The sequence below is a fragment of the Monodelphis domestica genome, chromosome 2 (genome assembly GCF_027887165.1).
Source record: "Monodelphis domestica isolate mMonDom1 chromosome 2, mMonDom1.pri, whole genome shotgun sequence".
NCBI lineage: Eukaryota > Metazoa > Chordata > Mammalia > Didelphimorphia > Didelphidae > Monodelphis > Monodelphis domestica.
The window spans coordinates 206,491,841-206,519,598 of NC_077228.1; the positions used below are offsets into that span (position 1 = coordinate 206,491,841).

General features: G+C 45.3%; 1 protein-coding gene across 14 annotated transcripts in view; it reads left to right on the top strand.

Moving 5' to 3' along the window:
* MAPT (microtubule associated protein tau) overlaps positions 1-27,758 on the top strand; it is a 160,974-nt gene that overhangs the window by 127,038 nt on the left and 6,178 nt on the right. For 9 of the 14 annotated variants that reach the window (XM_007482512.3, XM_016430578.2, XM_056817014.1 and 6 more), the window contains 3 exons: positions 2,421-2,513; positions 11,953-12,034; positions 14,229-14,341. In XM_007482512.3, the coding sequence (XP_007482574.2) occupies positions 2,421-2,513; positions 11,953-12,034; positions 14,229-14,341 (288 nt within the window). The remainder of the gene's footprint in view (positions 1-2,420; positions 2,514-11,952; positions 12,035-14,228; positions 14,342-27,758) is intronic. The other 5 variants (XM_016430576.2, XM_016430579.2, XM_056817015.1 and 2 more) reach the window with 1 other exon arrangement.

Here is a 27,758-nt window from a genome sequence, read left to right on the forward strand (position 1 = left end):
AGTGATTAAGCTGCCTTAGGAACCAACGAGTTCCCCTTACCATCGAGCTGGTAAATATTTAACAATTAGATCTCCAGGGGGAAAAAATGCAATGAGGACACACTTTAATCTGCATTATTTATAGTTCACCCAGCAATTTCTTAAGTCTCAACAGTCAACAGAATCAAACCCTGATCCATAGTATTTGCTGATTTTTTTTGAATCACTGAAAATTTGACAGTTGGCTTTGTGGAGTCATTCGAGCTGACTCGGGCCTAACCTCTGATCCCCTCCACTAATGTCCTGAAGCAGAGGCTGCTTAACCCCGTGTTGGGGATATGTCAGAGAAAATCCTCAGTAAAGCACCGATCAGATAAGGTGGCTTCTGACAATTCTGAATTGTCTTGGTCACGGCTGTCAAGTCCAGAGAATTCCCCAGGCCTGGCAAATGGAATGTGCCCTGCTCGGGGTCTCCATGCTTAAGGCATGTAGAAGCCTGCAGTCTCCAGATGGCTCTAAGCAGTAGCAGCCGCTCCATAGGCCTTGCTTTCCCCCCAGAACCCTCTCAGACCTCCAAGATGCAACGTCCAGACCTGGGAGTCTGCCCCACACGAGACTGTCACCGGTTACATCAGAGACATCTTCCCCCCGGGTGAGAGCATGTGTGGCTGTCTAGGAATGCTAGGCTAAAGATCACACGGCAAAAGGGACTTGGCTGCACTCCAACCCAGGGCCAGGAGGTATTTATCACCCTGCAGACATTCTTTCTCCACCCTGGGGTCAAGCACTAGGCATATCCCTAGGCCTCCAGGAGGTTCCAGATCCCCCCAGTCCTGACGTTCTGTGATTTCCTTCCTGCCCTGCTTCTGCTCTCACGCTCTGGGGGCCTCCATTTCCATTTATGTAAAAGACCATCCTCACAGAGGAGGAAAACACATCTAGAATGTTAGGAGAATAACAGAGGATTCCTCCATCTCTAGCACTGCCATCTCGGTGTGCGCCCGGGTGTACCTTTGTGGAAGAAGGGGGAGGGTTGTGAAAAGAAAGGAAAGGATTGGGGAAAATAACTTCATTTCTTCAAAAATACTCAGGGGAGATGGTAACCAGAGAAAGGGTTCCATGTCGGTACCGCAATGGAAAGGAGGAACTTTTAGCCCAGAGTCCCAGGCAGTGTATTTCAGGAGCTAGCCTTGAAATCAAAAGTTTGCTAGTTCTGAGGCCAGTTCTCTGTGCACAGTGCCACACTAGCTATGGCTACTGAAGATAACAGGGTTTATTTGTTTTTGGTGTTTATTTCACACGGCTAATTAATACCAAATTTATAAACAAACAAACCTCCTTTTTAAACTTGGGGAGAAAAAACAATGACAAGGAAACCTTGCTTTCCCCAAGGCTCTTGAGAAAGTTTCACAGCTCCTCATATGCATCTTCTCAGAGGGATGCCCTTTGCATTCTGTCCATTGGATCCTTATTTAAATTCTACCCCTCGCAGCGGTTTCTCTGTATGGGACGGAACTTTGGAGTAGGCACTGGTTTTGGAATCCTAGGGTCTGGGCTCCAGATCAGCCGTACAACTCACCAGGAAACGTCTTTGTTTTGTCGTTCACTTGTCTCAGGCCTCTCTGATTCTTTGAGGCCCTATTTGGGGTTTTCTTGGCAAAAATCCTGGAGTGGTTTACTATTTCCTTCTCCAGATGAGGAAACTGAGGCAGATGGGGTTAAGTGGCTTGCCTAAGGCTGGATTCAAACTGAGGAGGATGAGTCTTCCTGACCCCAGACCCAGCACTCCGTCTCGCTGCCCCCAGGTAACCTTAGGAAAGTTGCTTAATCTTTCCAGGCCTCAGTTTCCTCCTCTGAAGGGTGAGGGGACTGGACCACGACGCCCTCCCCTTTAGAACCTTCTGGTTCTGGTTCTGGTTTCTGAAAAGTTGTGTGTAAAATGAATCCTCGTTTCAAATAGACAAAATCTTTGCCTTCGGTAGAACCCTTTTCGCAGCTCTCCTTGAAATAGATCTAATTTTATGAATCCAGATTTTCACCTGTGGTTTTTTCTCTAAGGGAAGTCTTCCTCCTTGAAGTCCCTGATGATGATGACGAGACGAACCCTCTGCACCGGGGCCCGGGACTCGGCCTCTCTCTAACCACTTCTTTGCTGTGTGTGCTTTTCCAGGTTGGCATTAGCGCCGTGGGGAGGGCACTGCCTTTCACAGAGTTTTTCCTCCCAGGCAGCCTCCGTGGGATCTGACCAAGGTCTCCTTAGGCGATGCAGAAGAAAGAGGCCGGGCAGCGGCCCCTAGCACAGAGATAACGTCCTCCCGGCCCCCAGAGGCAGCTGCCACCCTTCCTGCTTCCCGGCCCGGGACAGCCGAGTACCATAGGGCAGAGGGGCTTCCGTGCCTGTGCGCCGTCACGTGACTCATCCTCTTTTTTGGCTATCAAAGGTGCAGATATTTAATAAGAAGCTGGATCTTAGCAACGTCCAGTCCAAGTGTGGCTCAAAGGATAATATCAAACACGTCCCAGGAGGAGGCAGTGTGAGTACCTGCACCCCTTCCATGCACTCTACTGTGATTTATTAGAAGCAGCATGAATCTCAACCTACCTGTGTCTGTGAGACGTAACTAAAGAAGAAAAAGATTTCTCGACATTAAAAATTCCTGGCTCCTCAGCCATTCATTTCTGACAAAGGGGGTTCCAGTGTGGTGCAGGCACTCTATTTGGAGTCGCAGAATTCAAGTTTAAATCCTGGGCTTGCCACGTGCCGGCAAATCACCTATTCTGAACTTCAGTTTCCCAAACCATAAAATAAAGGGGTTGAACCAGACGGCTTCTCAGGTCCCTTCCAGCCTTAAATCTGTAGTCCTCTGATTTGCAGACCCCCATCTGCATGCCCACTGCCCGTAGAAGTGTGGCTTTCTCTCCCTCTCTCTCTCTCTCTCACACACACACACACACCATGGGTATGGGGGCAGCTGGGTAGCTCAGTAGCTAGAGAGCCAGCCCTAGAGACAGGAGTTCCTGGGTTCAAATCTGGCCTCAGATACTTCCTAGCTGTGTGACCCTGGGCAAGTCACTTGACCCCCATTGCCTAGCCCTTACCACTCTTCTGCCTTGGCGCCAATACACAGAATTGATTCTAAGACAGAAGGAAAAGGCTTTTGTTTTTTAAAAAAAATGGGGACTGCTTAGGTGGGAGCCAAGACAATCGGTCTCAGAGATGAGGCAGAGAGATGTTTGAGATCACCTGTACAGAAAGAAAGTTCAACTCTCAAAGCATAATTTAGAAAGATTTAGCAGACCTCACTGCAGACCCCAGGAAAACAAAAGCCAATCATTATTGCAAGTTGTTACCCCATCCCCCAAGGACCCACTAGGATAAGAGGATTGAAAATACTGGTGCCTCCTATGGCCTATGAACTGCACTGGTCAGCCAGAGGAAGTTAAGTCTTTTGTGTCCTCCAACAACCCCAGGGGCACCTGGCAGCTATATTCACTGATGATGTCAAGAACTATTTAATTCCTCCCTCATGAAGCTCCTCATCATAGAGCAACTTCCAAGGACCCAGCTCCAAGGCCTCTGTAGGGGGTGAGGGGTGGGAGTGGGGATCCCTTTGTCAATTTAGCATTTGGATGAGGAGCCACTGGAATTTCAGATTGCCCCACCGTGTCAGCCGTGTCTCACGCTCTAGATGGGGCAGACATAAACCGCTTGTTCCCTTGGCATAAGCAAAGTCCAGCTGTCGGCCAGCTTTGTCCTCTTCCTGCTTTGCAAGGAGAGACGAGGCATCTGGGGCTTGCCAGGCCAATGTCAAGGCTTAGTTCTTCTTCCCCTTCACTGGTGGAGAGAGTCCAAATGGAGAGCAGCCCCACGTAAGGTCAAGAAAACTGAGCCCCTTCATCCAAGAGGACTGCCATGAGGTCAGCATCTTATGTACAGGTATACCTTTCTGTACCCGAAGGACAACAGGTTCCCAAATGTTCCTGGTCCTCTTTGTCCTCATTGATGATTGATTCTTTGGGTGGCATTGTTGCCACAGACTTGGGCTTAAAATGTCCCTGTTCTCCTCCAAACCTACCCAGGCCCTGGCACTGCCCCTCCATCAATGATCCCTCTACAGGTGCAACAAGGGAGTCCTGCTATGTTAAAGAACCCTTTGGAAAAGAGCAGGTGCAACTTCCTCCTAATTTAACTGGTTTGTGAATTTTCATCTGGTTGTGCCAGCTGCCCGTGCAGCCGTGGGGCCTCGGTTTTCTTATCTAGAAACTGAGGGGGTTGGACAAGAGGATTTCTAAGGACCTGTACGAATGTCAGCCACTATTTATCATCTGCCTCCTCCTGGGTATTTTCATGTCGGGTTTCCTAAAGAAGGGCATACCTGTACGTTGTAGGCATTGCCAATTTGACTACCACGATGCATTGCCTGGCCCAGCCTCCCAGGCCTATCTCTCGCCTGAGAAGTCTCATCTGTACTGTAAAGCAACATAGAATATTGATTCTTGTCGTGTGCTACTGATATTCTGCTCTAAACAGTCTAATGCCAACTTCCTGCTGTTAAACCATCTTGTTGCCAAATGCTCACCCTAGCACCTAGCAGCTGTTGCATGGCATTGTCGCTAACCCTCCTCACCAGTATCTGTTGTCACCTCCCAACCACCCCCTTCCTTCATTCCCCTCGACCTCCGCTGCTCAATGAGAAGAATGTGCAAAAACAAAAAGCCATCGTGAATCGGTGATGATGGACTCCAGTGTGTACACTTTGGGTTTCTAGCTTCAGACGTTGATGAAACTAAATTAAGGAGTAATCTTCTCTAAGAGTCCATCCCAAATTGCATGTCCAGGATAAGAAGACTGCCTTTGCCAACTGAGCTGGGTTAGTGAATAGGCTCAGAGTTTTACTCTACTTGGCCATTGTAGAAGAGAGGCCAAGCGGTCTATCTCCATAGGGTCCGAGGAGTTTTGCTTAGTGCCGGAGCAGAGGATTTCAATTCTGAGTGAAGTTCTGTGTTACCAGTACCCAGTTTCTGCCAGTTACAGTGGAGAACTAGTTGAAAGAATGTGGATGGCTCCATTCATCCCATCCCCACTGAAAATAAATAAACACATCATAGCCATGTCCTATATGTGGTTGTGGGTTAGGAGCATCTTGAAAAGAAAAGAAATTATTGTTATTTTTAAGAAGCTTCAGTTCTCAGAGCATCTGGGAATATCACCAAAGATCTTGGACTCCCGATCTTCTTGTCAGGGTCAGCTGGTGATCTGGCTACTTATCATAATTGTGGGTTGACCATAATTGTGGAGAGTAGGGACTCTCCACCTGACAAATCCCCTTCTTGGTTTTATATTCTGTACTTTGGCAGGTAACCACTGTTTCTTCCCATGAATATCAAGCAGAAAACACTTTTCCTGATGGAAGGACTACAGGCTGGGGAAATTCTGACCGCCTGTAAATTGTGAGCCTCAATTGGAATTATTTTGTCTGCAGAGTTGGGCAACCTTCTGGGTGGCCCACAGCAGTTGTCCCCATGGGTGGTCCAGAGGGTGGTCTGAGTAGCAGCAACAGAAGTGGTTTCTGGCACCAAGCTACCTACCCTCTGACTCCAGCTGCTGACAAATTCTCTCTCTCTCTCTCTCTCTCTCTCTCTCTCTCTCTCTCTCTCTCTCTCTCTCTCTCTCTCTCTCTCTCTCTCTCTTTCTCTCCCTCTCTCTCTCTCTCTCTCTCTCTCTTTCTCTCCCTCTCTCTCTCTCTCTCGCTCTCGCTCTCGCTCTCCCCTTCCCTTCCTCTCTCTCCCTCCCTCTCTCTCTCCTTCTCTCTCCCTCCCTTCTTCTCTCTCCCTCCCTCCCATCCTCTCTCTCTCTCTCTTTCTCTCTCTCTCCCTCTCTCTCTCTCTCGCTCTCCCCTTCCCTTCCCTTCCTCTCTCTCCCTCCCTCTCTCTCCCTCCCTTCTTCTCTCTCTCCCTCCCTCCCATCCTCTCTCTCTCTGTCTCTCTGTCTCTGTCTCTCTCTTTCTCCCAGCTCTCTTCCCCTTCTCTCTGTCTTCATCCCTATCTCTTTGACCCTGTCTCTCTGCCCCTCTTTCTTTCCTTTTCTTTCCCCTCTTCTTTGTCTCTATCTCCCTCTCTTTTCCCCTTCTCTCTGTCTTCCTCTCTGACTCTCTTCCCCTCTTTCTTCCCCTTCTCTTTCTTCCTCTCTCCTTTCTTCTCTATCTCTGTCTCTCTCTAACCCTTCTCACCTAAACTTTCCCCTCACAGCTACAGGGAAGGAGCAAGCAAGAAATCAACCCAGCTGCTCAGGGTTGGGGAAGAGAAGGCCCTCCCCCGGAATCTTAGTGCCAGGAGCCTGTGGGTGTGGGCCAGCTGGAGCATGGAGAGTTAGGGCTGTTGCCACCCCCAGCTTCATCTCTTTGGTCCTCCCCTAATTCCCACCTCCAACGATGCAGTATTCCTACAGGGACAAAAGCCATTTGTTCCCACCTCTCTTTGCTGTTTTCATCCATTCTCTCTCCAAGGCTAAGCTGATCCCGGCCCTAAAACCTAGAGCAGACCTCATCCTTACCCCCATCCCCACCTATTTTATTTGAACAGATTATTCTAGGTGCCAAACTTGTTCTCATCCAGACTCCAAGTTTCTTGCTGCCCTCCCACCCTCCACCATTCACATCCCCCATCCGGCCTGTTTCACCCCTGCCTTTCTTGCTCAGACCAAAAGAAAAATCAGCCTTGATCACTTGAATACCTTTATGCACCTTGTATGTACACATACACACTATGGTATCCGGCTAACAGCTCTTGATAAGAAACCTGACATTGTGGGTAGAGGATGGGCCTCAGAGGCAAAAGACCTGAGTTCGAGTATTGCTTCTAATTCATGACACTTGGGTAACCCCGAACTGTTTATTCTCTTACACTCTCAGCATCCTAAGCCAGCAGACTCCAGATGACTGGCCAGTCTGTACTGGTAGAAAAGGTTGTCATCATATTGGGAATTTCTCATACTTAGGACGACGTAGCTCTGGACCCCAGAAAAATCTCCCATCAAGCTGACGTCCCATCACTCAATGAAATAGCAAATCACAGTGAAAACTTGATTCACCCCAAAGCACCAGGAATGGAACATTTGGGTTAACTGAATTTTCTAGTTAACTGAGAGTTCAAAAAGAAGGCCTTTTCCATCCAGATTTCACTGGTAAAACCCTTCTTGTTAGGATGTGGCCCTGCCTTAATGAGAAGAGAGTAAACACGACTGCCTCTTTCCTTGGGGACCCGAGGCCTTGCGGGGGTTTTCATCTTGGAAGTAAGGGCAGCTGGGCCAGGAAGGCCTCTGAGGTCCAGAGCCATAGCAGCCAGGGGGCACGGGGTGATAAGGTACAGGACCTGGAGTCAGGACCCGGGTTCAAATTGGACTTCAGCTGCTTGCTAGCTACCTGACCCTGAGCAAATCACTTCACTACTGACTGCCCCAATTTCCTCATCTCTGAAATGGGGAGAAGGCTAAGGTTGTCATGAGGATAAAATTTGTAAAGCGCTTTGCAAACCTTCAAATGCTATATAAATGCTATTATTATTATGTGTACACACATTTGTACACGCACACACATGTATATGTCTATGTTTACATGCACGCCCAAGAACCAGCGAGGGCCGAAAGAGTGAGGACAGATTAGGAAAAGGATGCAGATAAAGGAATGAGGGCATCTTCACAACCGGTATGAGCCGCGTCTCAGTGTCGAGAAACAGCCCAGCGAGGGTCTTGGCTGGGAATCCCCACCACTCAGGGCGGCACACGCCATCCCGAGTCTCTGTTCCCGGAGCCTGAGCCATTGTCATCCCCTCTCAGGGGAAGCAGAGAACCCAGAAAGGCCCCTCCGCATCCCATCGTCCCTTGCTCTTGGGCCAGCAGCCAGGCCTGGGCAGGGGCAGTGCCGGTGGCCCCACCAGTACCAGCGGTTCTGCAGTGGTTTCTGGCACTGGTCTTGGGGGCGGGTGTCTTCCACCATGATCCTCCCGGGTTGCCGGTTACTGTGACTGCCCCCTCATCCTCACCCACTCCGAATTACCTCCCCCATCCATGTGCCCCTCCCCCCAGCTTCTCTTGGTCTCTGGCTCCTGCCTGGGCATACGTGTGCCCAGAAGTGTCCCAGCCTGCAAAGGACCATCCCCACAAACCAGGAGTTCTTCACCTCGTTTGTAAGCTTAAAAAAAATGGCATCTATTTAAATATGACTTCCTTTGTAATCGCATGTATTCTATTTTGTTCACTTAAACACATCATGATAAGGGATCCATGGGCTTCACCAGGCTGCCACAGGGGTCCCTGCCACGCAGAACAAGGTAAGACGTCCTGCCTAAAAGCTCTCGAACTCCAGGGAAAGCTGTCTCCATTCCCTCCTCTTGCACTCGAGTCTCCACTTCCTACAGGCTGGCCCCTGACTTGGCCCGGTCTACTCGATGCTTTTTCCAAAGTTAAAGGGTTCGTGTTTCTCCCTCCCGGAGGTGACAAGCAGTCCCCTGACTTATGCCTGCAGATGAAGTTACCGTTTCATTGTCAATGGGAAAGTCTTCATCCTTCTTGACCTCTCGGCATTGGACCCTCTTGACCACCATCTCTTCTTCCGTCCTCCTGTTTTGTGTGCCGGCGCTCGCTCTTGGTTCTCTTCTTACCCGTCTCACCGCTCCTTTGCCCCTCACTGGAGGGAGCCCCCAAAGCTCTGACTTTGTACTCTTTTCTCTTCTCTCTTTCTACTGGCTCAGCGAAACACTATCAGTCCTCCTGGATTCCGTTATCACCATGTAGATGGCTCCCACATCTATATCACTGAACTCTGGCCTACAGCTAGGATAGAATGCTGGAGTCAGCAAGGCCTGAATGAAAATATGATCTCAGATACTTACTGGTGCTATGACCCTGGGCAAGTCACTTAACTGAGTTTGGCTTAGTTTCTGCAACTCTTAAGATGGAGATGATAATAGCCCTTGTCTGCCCGGATTGGTACAGAGAACAAATGTGATAATATTTGTAAAGTGCTTACCCCTATATGGGATATAGTAGGTGCTTTATAAATAGCTTTTATTATTATTATTTATTAATATTACTATTACACAATTAATATATTATAGGATACAATTACCTATACATAAATATAAAATTAATTATATTAACATAATTATAGTATATAATAATATAATTCATTATATAAGAATAAATATAATATATTTCTTTTGTGTTCTGGGCCTATAGCACCAATTGCCTATTTCCCACTAGATGTTCCAAAGGTATCTCAAACTCAGCATATCCAGAACAGAACTCGCTGTCTTTCCGCTAGGCCCACTCTTCTCCCCGGCTTCCCTTCCTTAGGGCATCACCATTCTTCCAGTTACCCCGGGTACCTCTTGAGAGTCTTCCCCAGCTCCTCAGTGCCCTTCCTGCTGTATATCCAGCCCATTCCCACTAACCATCACCTCTCACGCCTGACCACCCCACGGGGTTCAGACCCTCCTCGCTTCTCATAAAGACTGTTGTAACAGCTGTCTGATGGTCCCTCCTGCCTTGTCTCTCCTCTCTCCAAATCCTTCCTTCATACTGCTGCTGAAGGGATGTTCTTAAAAGCACACCTCTGGGGGCAGCTGGGTGGCTCAGTGGATGGAGAGCCAGGCCTGGAATTGGGAGGTCCTGGGTTCAAATATAGCCTCAGATACTTCCTGGCTGTGTGACCCTGGGCAAGTCCCCATGGCCCAGCCCTTATTGTTCTTCTGCCTTGGAACCAAAACGCAGTATTGATTCCAAGACAGAAGGTAAGGGTATATTAAAAAAAAAAAAACACACACATCCAATGTGTGTGATGACTCCCTTGCTCTGTAAATTGCCTCCTTGAATAAAATATAAGCCCCTCCCCATTTGGCACTGAAAGCCCATCCCATTCTTGCTCTACCTTCCTTTTCTAGGCTCATTCTTTCAGCCCCCCCTCTCCACCCCCCCCCACAATTAAGTTGCAGCCAGACTAACCTACTTAGCAGTCCCCTCTACTCCACATTCTGTCTCATCTTTGTGTCTTTGCACAGGCCTGGATTGCCCTCTCAGAATCCCTGGCTCACATAACTTCCTACATGAGGCTTCCTGACCACCCCCTCATCTAGTGCCCCCACTACATTTTATTTACTTCTGCATATACTTTCTAGAAGAAGAAGGGAGAGAGTGGTCCCTCAGTGGTCAGTGTTCCCCCTTTTACTTGAGTATGTCATTTCCCTGATCCTTGATGAGAGGTTCGGGGGTTTTTTTGTTTATTTTTGCATTTGTATACCCAGCACCTGGCTCAATGAGGCCTGAACTAGGGACTTGATGCTCCCACCCATTGGCAATTGATCAGGTGGTTGAGATTATTTTGATTTTTAGATGAAACAAAAAGAATAAAAACCAATTGAAAGTTTGGTCTTCCTCAAAGGGTTTTCAAATGGAACTCTTTCCCCCGGTGGCATATTTGTTGTCTATAACTCACATGTCTAGGGAGGAATTGGTCATGACAGCAGCATGGGCAAACTCATTAAAATAGAGGCCAGTATAAAAAACTTCTGACTAAATGTCCAGTCTCCAGCCGAGAGAAATGGCCATTTCAACAGTAATTGAAATAACAAAAATAAATAAATAACAAAACTCTGTTTCTGCCAAAGAACTGGACCAGCCCTGCAAAGGTCCCTGAATGGGCATTTTATCTCTGGCTATGGTGGTTACCGCATCCAACCCCAGCAGTGTAAGACTTAAATGTAATTCCTTTGACACCACCAAGGCATTGAAAAGTCTTTGTCGAAGGTGGTTGAACTCATTCCGATAAATCAGTTCTGGTGTGTGTGTTTCCAAATTCAATCCCATGATGCAATGTTCCTCCAACCTTACAGATATTTTAATTATAGGAAATCCTTTGTATCTCCCCACAGCTTACTTCACAATGTTTAAGAAATGCTTATTCACCAACCAATTGATAATATCGATTTATTTGGAGAAATCTATGTTCTTTTCCCTTCAGTAACTCTGTAGTGACGTAGGCCTGCCTCTGCTGGGCTCCCCAACAGTTGATTGGAATTCATGGGCCGTGACTGGGCCCTAAAAAGGACTCACTGTGCCCAGGGCACGGCGTAGCTAGGTATTCTCACTGGGGGTGGTCCCGGCCTGGCATTGGCCTCCGGAGGGGACTGGGGTTGCCTTGTGATGTTTGCTGTGCTGTTGAAAGAAGGGTCTCTCATTGGAGTCCATCAGCCCTGCCTGTGTCTGTCTGAGTCCCCTGGAGCTTGCAATCTGTTTAACCTTAACTGGGCTTCAGCTGTCTTCTCGGCTCTCTGTTCCACCTTCACCTGACTGTGCCCAGCCACCGGTGTCTGTAGTCCCTGGAGCTCAGGACCCCAAGCCGCTTATGTCTCCACATCCAGCCCTGCTGGGATTCGGGGGACTGGGGGGGGGAGGTGATGCAATGGTAGCCCCCATCCGTAATCTCACCTTTCTAAAAAGCCTCGTGTCCACGGCCTCTCTCGTGGCAGCTGTTGGGGACGTAGCCCTCGCAGCAGAGAAAGAGGGGACAGAAATGACTCCTGCAGCCTCGTTATAGTCCTTCACTCTGCCCCTGGGGTCACTGGCCTCCCTGGAAATAGGGTGGTCCAGCGTATGCACCCCGCGCCCCTCGGGGATAAAACCAGTGTTTCAGCTCCGGTCACAGTGTTTCTTCTATACAGTCGTGTTTTACTCTTGTAACCAAACCTCAAATCCTCTTTTAAAATGCTTCTTCTATCTACTCTCCCGACCCCTATCTTCCCCATTTCCATTTCTGTTTCTGTATTTCCTCTCCTCCCCCTCCCCTCCCCGTCCTCTTGCTTTTTCCGCTCTTCTGTGTCTACTTCTGCGCCCTCTCCTTGTGTCTCTAACTCTTGTCTTTTTCTTCCCCTCATCCCTTCCCCTCACCCCCCCTCCTTTCCCTCTCCCCGTGCTTCCAGGTGCAAATAGTATACAAGCCAGTCGACCTGAGCAAGGTGACTTCCAAGTGTGGCTCACTGGGCAACATCCACCACAAACCAGGTAGTGCTCCGAAGAGCGGCTGTGGGCGGTTGGGGACCATCTCTTTTCTATGCTCAGACATTATGGCTAAGTGTTTAGCAGCTTGCCCCATTTCCAGCAAGGAATTTTCAAAGGGGAAACATGTTTGTCTGCCTGGAGCTTTCTCCCTCTCTTAGCTTAGATACTTTAGCCAGGGGACATTTTCCATGAAAGAATTCAGGCGTTTCGGGGGATTGAGAGCCAGGCCTAGAGATGGGAGGGCCTCCCTGGGCAAGTCCCTTGACCCCCATGGCCTAGCCCCTACCCCTCTTCTGCCTTGGAATCAATACTGCGTATTGATTCTAAGACAAAAGGGTTGGTGGGTTGGCTTTAAAAAGAAAAGAAAGAAAATGAAGGGGAGACACATATTTAGAAATGAAGGTGATTTACAAATCAAGTATAGTGATAACACTTAAAAAAAAAAAAAGAAAACTATTAAGTATAAAGGCAATTTTTTTGTCCTAAACTGATTCTCAAAGAACCAGCTCTACATGGAGGACCACCTACTGTCCCCTCCCACTGACTGAGCAGCCCTGAATCCAGCAGGAAGTGGCTCTGCATGATGCTGGAGAGCATCTGCCCTTACACCTCCGTTGTCCCTAATGAGCTTGGTTGGGAAATCCCCCTATCTCAGCAGCCAAATCTTTAGAGCTTTTATCCCACACCCTTCAGGTCAAAGAATTTCTCTGGCTTGGTGTGAGCCTTAGCACATTCAGCCAGTGTTCACCAAGTGCCTCCGATGTATGTCGAGGAATTGTAGTTTTGTTGGCATTTCAAACTAGGAAAACCAAGCCAGCAATCCCAAAGGCCCTCGCAAGGCAGAAGCCTGGACTTCAGCTATTGGCCTTGGGAACGAGACGTCACCCAGAAGCACAATTCAAACCTGCTTGCTGTTTTTGCCTGCCCTTGGACATTTGCCAGAACTAAGGGTGTATCCATGGCAACTATTCCACAAGTGGTACCTGCTTGAGTTCTTTCTTTTCCTGCTCTTCTGAGATAAATGGTGCAGGCCATCTCTTCCCACATCCAGGCGCCCACAATTGCTGCCCCTCTCTTTTAGTTGACTGCTTTTTTTTTCACAGGGAAAGAGATTAGAGACCAGAGCTTACAAGAATGTCCGGCTTAGAGGACTGACAGGAATGTGACAGGGCCCTCTTCATGTCACTTAGAATTTCTAATGATTTGACTTGGATTGGGCCAAAATTTGTCCTGGCATACTTAATTTCCTTAACAATCCCATTCTTTTTGAACAAAAAACTTTTACTTTGGGGGAGGGGGAGGCAACTAGGTGACTTAGGGCCAGGCCTTGAGATGGGAGGTCCCAGGTTCAAATGTGACTTCAGATACTTCCTAGCTCTGTGACCCTGGGCAAGTCACAATATTTAGTGAGGATTTTTTTTTTAAAGAATGAAAGAAATTTTTTTTTTTACTTTTTGAAACTGGATGACTCTTCTTAGGCCCCATTTGACTGGTGATTGGCATGGAAGCTTTAACCTGTTCTCTTTCTGACCTGGGCCATTTGTGCAGCCAGGTGCCTCCCCGATCCCAGCGACTCGATTTACTGGTGTCAGCCTCAGTTCAGACACTCAATCAGCTTTAGTGCCCCGAAACACTCAAGCAATCCACCCAAGCATCTGGCACTATGCCTTGACAATTCCAATGGATATTATATACAGGACTGGAGAGTTGGGAATGTCTCTTCTTCTTAAGAAAGCCAACTATTTTCAAGCAGTTTGGAAGGGACATGAATTATTAAGACACTAGTTAAAGATGAATCTAACTGTATGTTAAAGTGGGTCTAATATTCCCAAAACAAAAGAGACAATTTATAAGCTCTACTCCTCAAAGTTAGTAAGGATAGCTCATCCTTCTTAGCTGTGTGACCCTGGGCAAGTCACTTAACCCCCCTTGCCTAGCCCTTACTGTTGTTCTGCCCTGCACCTGACACACAGTATTGATTCTAAGATGGAAGCTCAGAGTTTTTTGTGTTTTTCTAAAAATAAGTATAGTTTAAATACCCCTTCACTATATTAAGCCTTTAGTAGTACTAGAAGTGTACCTGTGAATCTTCTGTCTCTCCCTATAATGCCTCTTAAGAGGAATCAGTACATTTGCTTTAACACAACTAGCAGCCTGACAAAGATGCTCAGGGGACATTGTGTGTGTGTTGTCACAGGTGGTGGCCAGGTGGAAGTAAAATCTGAGAAACTGGACTTCAAGGAGAAAGTTCAATCAAAGATTGGTTCCCTGGATAACATCACCCACGTCCCTGGTGGAGGAAACAAGAAGGTAAGAGAGGAGAAGCCCTGGAAGGCCACGATGATGGGCCCCGGCAGGCGGTGCCTGGCTGTTGCTAGTGCCAATTCCCAAGCCTGGGCCGATGGCAGTCATGCACAAGAATCGCCATTATCCCCCGCCGGCATGCCAGCATGGAGATGGCAGAGGGGACGGAGGTCTTGCTCCTAGGTAGCAACAAAGGTCGGAAATGCAGATCTGCTCCAGTTTAACCGGCTCAGTATGTGCTCATCCAGAGTTATCCACCGTGCAAATTAGGGGAAAGTGCTTTGCTTTTCCAGAGGATGCACTCAGCACATTTAGAGTTTGTTTACATAGCACATTAACCACTGGACAGAGAGACTGGGGGAGCCAGAGAAAACAGGATTCCATTAAAGTTCTGCTCAACATGTTTTTTGCCCCAGAGTGCTGGTGTTATATAAAGTAGGCGCACCTGTGTGCTAGGTCTGCCGTGGGAGGGGCTGCTCTGGCCCAGCAGCTGATGGGTGTGGGCGGCCTGGGTAGGCATTCTTTGTGGAACCCAGGCCACAGGGGAGAAATCTTTCATCTCACAGCAGCCCCAGAGATAGCGGCCCTCTCACGGTGACTGCCGGCTCAGGAAGTCTGTTGAGTTGGGGAGGAAGATGCTTGGAAGCCTTCCAAGCCCTTTATTTCAAGTGGCTTCCGCTCTGACGGTCTGGGCCCCTCACTCCTGTTGTAAGACCCACATATGTTGTTGGGTGGGGGAAAGCCTCTCTTCTCTCGGCCCCTCTCCCAAAATGAAATATCAGGGCTTCTTAACCCAGGGCTTAGGAATTTGCTTTATTAATATTTGGACAACTACATTTCTGTATAATTGGTTTCTTTTTATAATCCTGCGTGTTTTATTTTATACATTTAAAAACACTTTCTGAGAAAAAATCCATGGACTTTATTCCATGGCACCCAAAAGGTTAATAGCCCCTGGCCCTGCTGATATTTTTATGTATTTATATAATATGTTTATATAATAAGATAGAAAATTCTTTATAGTCAACATTCAGTGATCCTATGATACCTTTTCCAATATAGCAAAAGCCTCATCATTTCAGACACCCCTAATTTAACTTTAATCAGAGGAATTGGACCAACATCAGATTTATCTGCATCCTTAATTTGTTTATCAGCCTCATCTTTTTCAGACAAAGCAAACAGGATTGTGGGTGGAAAAGATGATTTGTTTACTTAAGAAAACCAACCTTTTTCAAATACATTGGCAGAACACACTTAACATCTGGTTATACTGATGAAAAATGAATCTTCTCTGGGTGTCAAAAGAGTATCATCATGTTTTCTTCTTTATCCTCCACCCAGAGAAATATGGAGCCCAAAGTCCACTGTCCCTGTGATCAAACATAGGTAGAGGCTCACAAAGCCAGAAGGGGCAAGAAGAGGCCTTTCCCTTGTAGGGCCTTAAGAGATCTGTCCATAGATTCTGAAGAAGAAGGTGCTTAGTGGTCAGTATTTGTAGAAAGCTCCATCCGACTAAGGAAAGTTCTAGAAATAGCAGCTCTTTTACTCCCAGGTCTAGCAAGATGTCTGGGATAGACAGGGAAGATCTTTGGTTCGTTGCATGCAACTTGCAAAATGTGGGCCTTCTCAGAGGTGGGCTTCTAAAGTACAGTGTAGATGGTCTGTTGGCCAATCTGGGGATCATGGATAGAGCCAAGACTCCCATCCAGACAGCTGATTGATTCAAGGGAACCTGTTGGTGTCATGGAACCTGCCCAGGAAGTTCTCCGTTGGCAGAAGGTTTCACTTGCCAGCAGGCCTCTCAGGAGACAGACAGAGCCCAAGCAGAAATGAATTGCAAGAATGTTGGGCTGTGAGCCACGAAAACTGGCTTCCACTCCCGAATCCACTTTCCTATACATACATGAGCTTTCTGGCAATATAAAATGGAGTCTATCAGGTTTTTCCTCTTATTTGTTTAAGATTATCCCCATTTATGGGGAAAGGAAGCTAGGAATTCTTCCAGGAGGAAGGGAATGCATTCCTAACTTGTTCGAAGGCATGGAGATTAGAAATAGATGTCATGTATGACGAGAGCAGCTAACAAGTCGCTTTGATCAGAAGGAAGAATGTGTGAAGGAGAGTAATATGAACGAAAACGAGAAAAGAAGTTGGGAGCCCAGTTGTGGAAGGACCCAATGATTCTAATTTATAGGGAAACCTGAAGCGATGGGAACCTTGGGAGAGCAAATACCAAGATTTGAAAGAAGTTGGACTTTAAAAAGGGAAAAACGTTTCCTAAAAATGTAGAGACAGCTCTGCTTCCCATGCCAGACTCTAAAAGAAAAGATGACTCAAGAAACATGGAAGATGCTCAAAAGCAGAATTTTGATTGCACAACCAAGAATAGGTCCAAGAGAAGGAAGAAGGGGGGGGGGGGGGCGGCACTGAAGAATCTCTCTGATGAGCTCCGATTACACAGACCGGATGAAAGCAGGAACTTCACCAAGTGGGTGCAAGGAAGAGGCAAGGACAGAAATATGCCAAAGACCTGTAAGAGTTATGGCAAGAAAACAAAAGGTCAGGATGAACCAAGACTGGGGTGGGGGTGGGAGGATGCAAAGGACCACAAAAAGAACCTTTAAACCTTAAGTCTGTTCAAGCAAGAAGAACAAGAAATGGGAAGGCCTGCTGTTTGCAAAGACAGCTTTTAAAAAAATCTTTATTAAAAGACAGAGAAAGCAAACTCCTCGAGTCTTATTTTGTTTCCATTTTCTCCTTGGAGGAAAATGAGCTTGTGGAAAGGGTAGAACAATCAAGGATAAGGGGGAATTGAAGTCCAGAATGGGATTAAAGAGTTGTTAAGAGGAGAGGACCTAGATAGTTTAAATGAAGTCACACCCTCGGGCCCCCAACTCTTTATAGCTCATCATAGGAAAAGAACTTCTTTAGGTTCAGGGAGCCATTGTCAATCATCTTTAAGAAATTATGGGAAATGGGAATGATGCCGGGGTAGCAGAGAAACATTTAAATGCCTTGATTTTTGAAAATGAGTAAAAGACATTCTGGAAAAGGCAGGCCAGATTGTTTGACATTGAGTTTTGGCAAAATTCTAGAACATATTATTAAACAGATGGTTTGTTTGCACTTAAAAAGGAAACAATGGTCCCTTGGAGCTTACACAGGTACACTATAAGTCATACCAAACCATGCTCTTTTCCTCTTTGATGGGGTTCTAGGCCTGGCAGTTCATGGAAATGTAGATTACACATTTGACAAAGTCTGCCATGATATCCTTGGGGACCAGAGGGAGGAATCCCAATGTGGCTGGTGGTATGATTAGGTCAACTTGTTATTCTTTGAAAAACTGTTCAAAGAATGTGGATTAATGGTTGCCAACCTGCGGGACAATTTTGGCTATCAATAACTTGACTGAAGACTTTGAAGAAGGAATAATTTACAGGTGACACATACACCAGGGAAGAGGGATGGTTAATAGGTGAGATGAAAAATTCAAGATTCAAAAATATTTTCATAGACTAGAACAATGAGAAGAAGCATAGATGGTGAAATATTATGAGAATAAATTTTAAATCTTGCATGGAAGATTTTTATTTTATCTGCTGAAGTGCAGGATAGAGATCCAATTTAGCCATAGATTATTTTTTTTAACTCTTAACTTCTGTCTAAGTATTGGTTCCAAGACTAAAAAGTGATAACAGCTAGGCAATTAGAATTAAGTGATTTACCTGGGGTCACACAGCTGGGAAGTATCTGAATCCAGATTTGAACCCAGGACCTCTTATCTTCAGGCCTCCTCTATCCACTAAGCCACCCCAGTAGCTCATTTTTTAAAAAATCACTATTTTAAAAATCAGAATTCAAGTTTTATATGTGGTTGGCAATATGATGTGGCTACTAAAAAAGCTAATTCAATAGGAGACTACAGTAAAGAAAGCAATATACAGAATAAAGCAGTGGGGAGGAGAGTAGGGTTCAAGGGTTGTGGACCATGTTGGATTCAGGCTGATCTGATGGTTCAGGCTTAGGATTGGAATGAAATGAGACATTCATACACCATCCAACATTTGACAAAAATAAATTTACTTAACCAGCATTCTGGAAAAATATATTCAGCAAGCTCACAACATTGAATCTAATAAATGCATTTTCCCTCATCTCCATATGGAAATACCTCTAGTCAGAAGATGCATGTTGAATCACATGGTGGTAGAACATCTGTCACAACTAAATGGGGGCAGCTAGGTGGCTGAGTGGATAGAGGGCCAAACTTAGAGATGGGAGGTCCTGGGTTCAAATCTGGATTTAGATACTTCCTGTATGACCCTGGGCAAGTCACTTAACCCCTATTTCTCAGCCCCTATTACTCTTCTGTCTTGAAACCAATACTTAATTAATATTGATTCCAAGATAGAAGGTAAGGATTAAAAAAAAAGATGACTAAGGAACATGAACTTCTTATAGATTTGGCTGGTTATGCTTTTGGTGATTAAAAGACCATTTAATGGACATAAACCAGTCAAGCCCCAGAGATGACTCCTCTGTCTCTTAGGGATAAGAAACTAGCTCAATCCATGTGGCCAAGACTCTAGTTAGATTTTGCTGTACTTTGCCTTGTCCAGACCAGAGTCTAGAGTTTTTGTTGAGTTTGGCTGCCATTTTTAAGAGGAAAGTTGAAAAACTGGAGTGATCCATAGAGGGCTAAGTAGGATGGTTAATTAGGAATTCAAAATTCCCATCAGGAGGAACAACCGAAGAAACACAAGATGTTGAGCCTGAAAGATAGAGGAGTTGTGTGTCATGTGGAAGAAGGAGTTATATTCTTTGTACCTCCAGAGATCAGAACAATGGCTACACATGGTGGGCTGTGTTACAAAAAATTAGAAGCACTTTATTGCAAGAGCTGCGTAGCAATGGAATGGGCCACTGTGTGAGGCAGTGCATTGCCTGTTAATAAAAATATTCGAGCAGAGACTGGAGAGGTGACTATCTTCTAGGAATACAGTCAAGGATATTCTTCCCTTTAAAGGAAAGTTAGATGTATGTGTGTGTGTGTGAGAGAGACAGACAGACAGACAAAGAGACAGAGAGAGTGAGAGAGAAACAGAGAGAGAAATTGAGGAGGGAGAGAGAGAGAGAGAGAGAGAGAGAGAGAGAGAGAGAGAGAGAGAGAGAGAGAGAGAGAGGAAGAAGAAGAAGAAGAAGAAGAAGAAGAAGAAGAAGAAGAAGAAGAAGAAGAAGAAGAAGAAGAAGAAGAAAAGGAGGAGGAGGAGGAGAAGAAGAGAGAAACAAAGAAAGAGAAAGAGAGACTTCAGGAGAATCATCTTCCCTTCTAGGCCTGTTCTCACAGCTAGTGTGGGTGCTGGAGAGGATGTGGTATACCGGTTGACTATGAGGCAGGCTATAGTTTTTCTAAATTGCACGCCTGTTGCAGGGGATGGAGGTGTTTGGGCAGTCATCTCACTCTCTGTAGGGCTCTCTAGCTCTGAGCCTGACCTTCCTTGCCTCCACCAACCATCAGGGAGACTGCTAACAGTCTGCATCTCCCATCTAGTCGCCTGCCTTGGAAGCTGAGAATCAGAGGAGGCAGCCTTAGTAATTATGGAGGAAAAAATGGGAGACCCACTCATTCAAGGTTGTAGAGTGTGTTAGTGGCAGAGTATAAGAAACCCAGGTTTTCTGCCTCTTGGTTTAATAATTCTTTTTTTTTTCTAAAGCCCTTACCTTCTTTCTTAGAATCGATTCTAAGCAATTGAGGTTGAGTGACTTTCCCAGGAACACCCAGCTAGGAAGCGTCTGAGATCAGATTCGAACCACAGATCCAACTCCCAGACTTGGTGCTCTATCCAGCGTGCCACCTAGCTGCCCCTGCTTACATATCTTTTTTTCTCTCTCTATTTATTTATTCATTCATCCATTCATTTATTTATTTAAGTATTTTTCCATGGTTGCTTGATTCATGGTCTCTCCCTCCCGTCTCTCCCCCTCCCAGAGCTGACAAGCATGGGTTATACATGTATTGTTGCTCCAAACTTATTTCCATATTATTCATTCCCTGCTTATGTATCTTTCTAAGCCCGGCTCTACCATCCACAGCCTTCCCCCCCTCCCCCTTCACATACTATTGTACAGAGCCGGAGAAAAATCACACCATTGAACAGACTTGAATTCATGGTACAGAATCTCAGCTGGGCCCTCGCTGCAGCCGGGCCCTTCTTTCAGACTTTCCCAGACCTTCTGGAGCAGGTATTCCAATCCACTTTGTCCTTCCTCAGACCTGCCGCAGCAGCCTCCAGCCAACCTCATTTCAGCTGAGAGCATCGCCTTGTACTTGGCTGAAAAAAGATCCAGGCCACTGTCTAGGCTCTCTCCCTGCCTCTTCACTTCTCAGCCCTTCCTCCCCTTTCTCGGGGTCCCCTGCCCTCACTCTTTCCCTGTCTAACACAAACAGGGCACCCTGCTGCTTGCCAAAGCAAACCCCTCTGGTCCCCTCCAGCAGGACCCCTTGGTTCCTGCGCTCTCCTTCAGCCTCGGGCTCTCCCTGCCTCCTGCCTGCTTTTCTTCTGGCTGCAAACATGGCCATGACTCCCCGCATCCTTTCCCGACTCGTCCCCAGGGATCTCTTCATGACCAAATTTAAGGACCTTTTCTCAATCCTTCTCCTTGACGCTGTCAGCTGCCCTCTTCTCCTGGATACTCTAGGAGGCTTCTCTAGGTTTTCAAGCCGTTTCTCTCCCAGCTCTCCTTCTGGGTAGCTGCCGGCTCCTTTGCTCCATTTCAGTCCCGGTTATTCCTTCCATCCCCAAAGCTCTGTCCTGGGTCCCCTCCTCCTTTTCTCTCCACTCTGTTTCCTCAGTTATCTCATTCACTCCAGTGGATTCAGTGATCACCTCTGGTTTTAGGGTTATCAGATCTCTCTCTTTAGCCCTACTTTCTTTATGTTTCTAACTCCATTGGATAATCCTGGAGACATTTTAAACTCAACATGTACAAAACTGTATTTATTATCTCTTCCCTCCTGAATTTTCCAGTTTTTTCTCTAGAAATCACCATCCATCCTCCCAGTCTTTGAGGTTCCCAAAATCACTCTCACTCAGTCCCTTACAAATATCCTGTCTGCGGCCAAATCCTAGCAATTCTGTCTTCATAACATCCCTCGTCTACCACCTAATCATCTTCCTGGTTCCAGCTCTGATCCCTCAGTAGCTTGGACTGTCATAAAAGCCAGCCGGTGGGGCCTCCTGCTTCAGGCATCTTCGCACTCTAGTCCATTCATCTGCCAAAGTGGTCTTCCAGCATGTCACCTCTTCCTCCTCCATTCAAAAGCCCAGTGACTCCCGCTCAGCTCCAGGATCAAAGAGAAAATCTCCCAAGACTTTCCACATCTTGGCCTCTTCCAAGTTTTCTTATACATCGCCTACATTTGGCCACACCGATGGTCTTCCCTGTCCCGGCACTCCATCTCCCTCCTGCCTCTGTCCTGGGTCCCTAGCAGTCCCATAGCCCAGAAGGCTCTTCTCCCTCCCTCTGACTCCTGGCTTCTCTCAAGACTCAGCTCCAGTTCCACTCCGTGGGTCTTCCTCAGTGCCAGCACCTTCTCTTCAGGACTTAGGTCTGTCGAATAAATGCTTGGAGCTGTTTGCAAGTTGTCCCCCTATTTGAATGGGAACCCCTCGAGGGAGCACAAGGACTGTGTTGCCGGAATGGCTTACTTCATTCTGCTTCAGTTTGAATCTTCCATTGTTTCTGGGAATTCCTTACACACAACATTTCTCCTGACACAACATGATTCCATTCCATTCATATGCCCTTATTTGTTCCACCACCCCCTCCTCAGGGGAAATTGATTGGTTTATAGTATTTTTTTTTAAACACAAAAATGGCTTTTTCAAATGTCCTGGTTATATGGATGGGTTTTTTTCTCTTATTTTTCACTGGTTCAGAGTGTATGTGCCCACTAGCAAATGCGAATACTGAATCAAAGGTAATCAACATCTAATCACTTTACTCACATAATTTCTATAATTCTAATTAAACACAATTTTGACTTTTAACTTCTTGTATTGTATTTTCCATATATATGTATATTATATATATATATATATTTTAAGCCCTTACCTTCTGTCTTGGAATCAATGTGTTGGTTCCAAGGCAGAAGAGGAGTAAAGGCTAGGCAATGAGGGTTAAGTGACTTGCCCAGGGTCACACAGTAGGAAGGGTCTGAGGCCAATTTTTTTTTTAAACCCTCACCTTCCATCTTGGAGTCAATACTGTGTATTGGCTCCAAGGCAGAAGGAGTGGTAAGGGCTAGGCAATGAAGGTACTTAACTCATACCTTATAGTGAAGCTAGGTCTATTTTTAGATCTAATACAAAAAGCTGTTAAGTACCTGTAAGGGTTAAATTAATCACAAAAAGGTCAAGTAACTCACAAAAGGCAAACTTAACAAAGTAAGTGTGAAGTACTTTAGAAGATATAATCTAACCAGAGAAGGTAAGAACTAAAGAGTGGTGAGAACTAAGAATGGGCAGTCCTGGAAGAAAGCATCTACTGTGATTGGTAAACGTAAAAAGTTAGGGGAGGTGACATAAGAGAAAATTCTCTTTAAAAGAAGGCTAAAAGTCAGTTCAAGAGATGATTATTCTGAACTCAGTTCAGGAGATTGAGTTCAGTAAAGGACAGGAACCCAGCTTGTAGATGGTCTCGTGGTGAGTGATAAGACTGACTCCCTTACCCTTTTAACTACTGCCTGGTTCAGCCTGAGCCAGAGCAGTTGAAGTTAATTCTCTCTCTCTCTCTCTCTCTCTCTCTCTCTCTCTCTCTCTCTCTCTCTCTCTCTCTCTCTCTCTCTCTCTCTCTCTCTCTCTCTCTCCTCCCCCCCTTAATTCCTTCTCTCTATATTAATTAAAGTCTCCATAATTCACAGCTGACTTGGGTATTTTATTATTTGGGAATTTTCCCTGGTGACCAATCATTTAGATTTAAGTCAAAACACTAAAATTATCCTCATACTACCTAGCTGCCCCCATATTGCTATATTTTTAACAACAGCAACAACCAGACTTCTTGCTAATTGGGGATCGATGCTTGAAAATCTTTTCTTTTGAGGGGAAAGGAAAGAAGAAAGGGTGGGATGAAGGAGGATAAGAAAGGAAAGAAGAGAGGGGGAAAAAAGGAAAGAGAAAGGGAAAGACAGGGTCAAGGGAAGCTGAGAGTTAAGCTTCATAGCGCATGGCCTCTAATTCAGGCTTAGAATTGACTAGTGAGTTCTTTTTTTTATTAAATAATTTGTTTATTGTATTGTATTTACAAAGAAAACAGATGGTGCAGTCAAGTTAGAAAGACAAAAAATGTCTTTTCCTTCAGGGTTGTTGTATTGTTGCTTTTTATTGATGGCAAGTACAAATCCTTTTGTGAGCATTTTATGGCAATTTTGGCATAGAATGAGAGCTCAAGAGGGCAAGCAAAGGGGCACCTGGAAGTGAGTTAGATAGAGTGTCCTCCCCCCCCCCCCCCCCCCCCCCCGTGAAGCGAGTCAAATTCCCTTCTCCCTTCTCCTTTTCCCCCCTCTCTCTACCACTCCTTGTCCTCTCTTCTCCCTTTATTCTCTCTCTCTCTCTCTCTCTCTCTCTCTCTCTCGCTCTCTCTCTCGCTCTCTCTCTCTCTCCTTTCTCTTTCTCCCTTCCTTTGTCTTTTTCTTCTCCCTCTCTTTAACAGTTATGGCGTGAATTTTCTTAAAATGATAAGCGTTTAAAAAAAATTATGGAGGCAGCTGGGTGACTCAGTGGGTTGAAAGCCAGGCTTAGAGACGAGATCCTGGGTTCAAATGTGACCTCAGACACATCCTAGCTGGGTGATCCTAGCCAAGTCACTTAACCCCCATTGCCAAGCCCTTCCTGCTCTTCTGTCTTAGAACCAATACACAGTATGGATTCTAAGATAGAAGGAAAAGTTTTAAAAAATTATTAACATGACTTGCCAATTTGTTCTTCTCAGAGGTAGTTCATGTTGTTCAGACCTTTCCTACAAAAACAATAGCTAAAAATAAACCTGGGGCTCAATATTTCCTGCTTAAACTCTCTAGGTCATCTGAATCCTCACCCAGGATTCTGTGCACTCTACCCAGCTGTTGGCTTGAGGACCTCCTTTAGCTTTCCAGGGGCAGAAATGTTCATCCATACATATATCACTCTTAAGACTTACAAATTGTTTTCCTCAAAACAGCACATTAAGATGGGCAACACACATATTGTCTTCATCTTTCGGATGAGGAAAATGAAGCTGCAAGACGTTCAACAACTTCCCCATGGCCTCTACAGCACGTCACAATCAGAGCCAAGATTTGAACCTAAGTAAATGGTTCTTTTTAATACCCAACCAAAGGACCACCCAAGTGGTCCCTGAAAGGCAGAGTTCAAGGAAATCTGTGGTCTGCAGTTCTTAAAATATCTTTTTGTGAAGAGAACTTTGCCAAAAAGTTCTACTTAGAAAGCCCAGATTCCTGCTGATAGGATATAAGAAAAAGCCTTTTCCAACACCCCCACCACCCCCATCCCACCTAAGAGAAATGAAAAGTGAAGACTTTTTCCCCTTCAGTTTTCTAGAACTGATACATTGGGCATACCTGCCCTTTCCTATGTCCCCACTGCCTTGCATCTGAAGGCCAGTTTGCCTGGCAGCCAAAGAGCCAGGAAACTTGGAAAATAGGAAATAAGGCAGTGAAAAAGAGTATTGGACCTGGGGGCAAAAGCCTTTATTGGTTGTGTGAACTTGGGCAAGCAATTTTTTTTCTCTTAGAAACTTCAGTTTCCTCATCGTAAAATGGAATTAATCATACCTCTCCCAAGCATCTCATATGGTTCTTGTGAGATTCAGATATGGTAATGGATGCAAAATGATTTGCAAGACATGTATAATTATAAAATTATATTTTGTTATTTATATATAATTGTATGCTATAGTATATAATTATGTATTGTATTTTATATAATTATTTAGTAAAATTATATATAAGTCCATAGATAATGTAATAGTAGATCTATAATTCCATAGATACTATAATAAAAGATATCTAGAGAATAAAATAGAAAGGAAGGGAAAGAGATAGGAAGAAAGGGAAGAAAAGGAATGAAAGGAAAGGAAAAGAAAGGAAAAAAGAAGGGAGGGAAAGAGAGGAAGGAAGGAAGGAAGGAAGGAAGGAAGGAAGGAAGGAAGGAAGGAAGGAAGGAAGGAAGGAAGGAAGGAAGGAAGGAAGGAAGGAAGGAAGGAAGGAAGGAAAGGAAAGGAAATTCTTGTAACAGATATGCATAGTTGAGCAAAACAAATTCCCACATTAGCCATGTCTAAAAAAATATGACTCATTCTGCACCCTAATCCATTGCCTCTGTTAAAAAATGGGATAGGAATTACTTCTATCCTCTAGAACTCAAATGGTCATAAAGTTCCTCCAAATTCTTACAGCTTTTGAGGTTGGTTGTTTTTGCCATTTTATTCTTGTAGAAATTGTTCTCCTGGTTCTGCTCCCTTCACTCCATCAGTTCCTAAAAGGTTCCACGTCTTCTTGAAATCTTCTCCTTCCCCTACATCACATTCATACACAGGTTTGTTCAGCCATTTCCTCAATTGATGGGCCTCCCCTTAGTTTCCATTTGTTTGCAACCCCCCCACACACACACACACACAGCGCTGGAAACATTTGTTATACCTGTCGGACCTTTCTTCTCTTTTGGGGGGCATAAGCCTAGCAGTGGTATACCTGGGTTAAAAGGCAGGCACTGTTCAGGAACATTTTGTGTTGCTTTCTAGAACATCTGACCCCATTTACAATGTTGCATCAACGTGCCTATTTTACTCCAATCCCTCCAATATTTGCCATTTCCTTTCTTTTATCATCTTCACCAATCTAATGCAGAACCTCAGAATGACTTTACTGTGCATTTCTCTAGTTATTAGTGATTTGGAGCACTTTTCCCATGTGCCTATGGTTAGGATTTTCCAAAACCTCAAGAATCAATCCCTCCATCCTCAAGACTGTATTTCATTAGAAGCAAATGATTTTCCCTGTTATTTTTCTATCTTTTCTACATATATACATCTACACATTCCTCTATAAATCAAATGATTTCTCTCTCATATAGCCATTCTTCCATCCTGCTCTTTTTTTTTTAGTGCAGTTTTTACTTTCTCATTTAATACATTAGGGACTGACTTTTACATGATTTGTCAGCAAGATTGCCTCACAGTAGAGGCATTCCAGTGGCTAGAGAGTTGGTACTGAAGCCAGAAAGACCTGAATTCAAATCCTCCCTCTGACATATTGGCCATGTCATCCTGGGCAAGTAGTTTAACCTTGCAGTATCCTTGGCAATTCTCTGAGACTTCAAAGTGTCAGCAAAAATGTTGACTTTGCATTGATGGAGGGAAAGTCCTCCTCTGGGGGAAGATTCCTATACCAATTAAATTATAAATCCTTGTTATTTTCAATTGCATCTCACTTTTGTGTGACCCCGTTTGGGGCTTTCTTGGCAGAGAGACTGGAGTGGTTTGCCATTTAACTTCTCAAGCTCGTTTGACAGTTGGATAAACTGAGGCAAACAGAGATTAAGTGACATGTCCAGGGTCACACAGCTAGTAAGTGTCAGAGGGCAGACTTGATCAGGAAGACTTTTCTTCCTGACTCCAGGCCTAGCCCTGGAACCCCTGCACCATTTAGCTGCCCTCATATGCCCTAATCCTAAACCTATTGCCTCACAAATATATAGTAGAGGAAAAAATAAGCAGAACCACCATATTTGGAGTCTATTCTCCTCCTCCATAACATTTTGAAAATGAACTTCTGTTCTAGACAGATGCTTCCCAGGGCTGTCATATCTCTGCACATCAGTAATGTCAAGTATTGGCTGGCTGAGGTGGTCGCTTAGCTCTCTGCCCCCCCTCATTTTGGTGACTGTTTTACATCAGCCACAATTCAGGGAAATCAATGGTGACTGTCTGTCTCAGGGACTCTCCTTGTTCCATTTGAGCAGCTTTGGTTAGAATTCTGGTTGCACGCTGTGTCTTCTCAGCCTTATCCTGCCCTCGTTTGGGGGTGATTTGGAGCTTGGCTTTCACCAGCCAGTGCTGTGACAGGCAGAGAGAGGCTCATTCAAAAATAACTCCCGTATCGGCAAATCGATTTCCTGTCTGTTAAAATATGGTCAGTTTCAGGTTTCTAGATTTTGTTCAATGCTGACTTTTTCCTTTTTGACTTGAAGTATTTATGGGGATTAGACTTCTGTGTAATTTATAAGCCTTTAGTATCTTTCATTCTTTATTCCTCAACCATATTTTATTTATTTGCTTTAAATCCTTAATCAATACTATGTCTTGGTTCCAAGGCGGAAGAGCGGTAAGGCCCTAGGCAATGGGGGCTAATTGACTT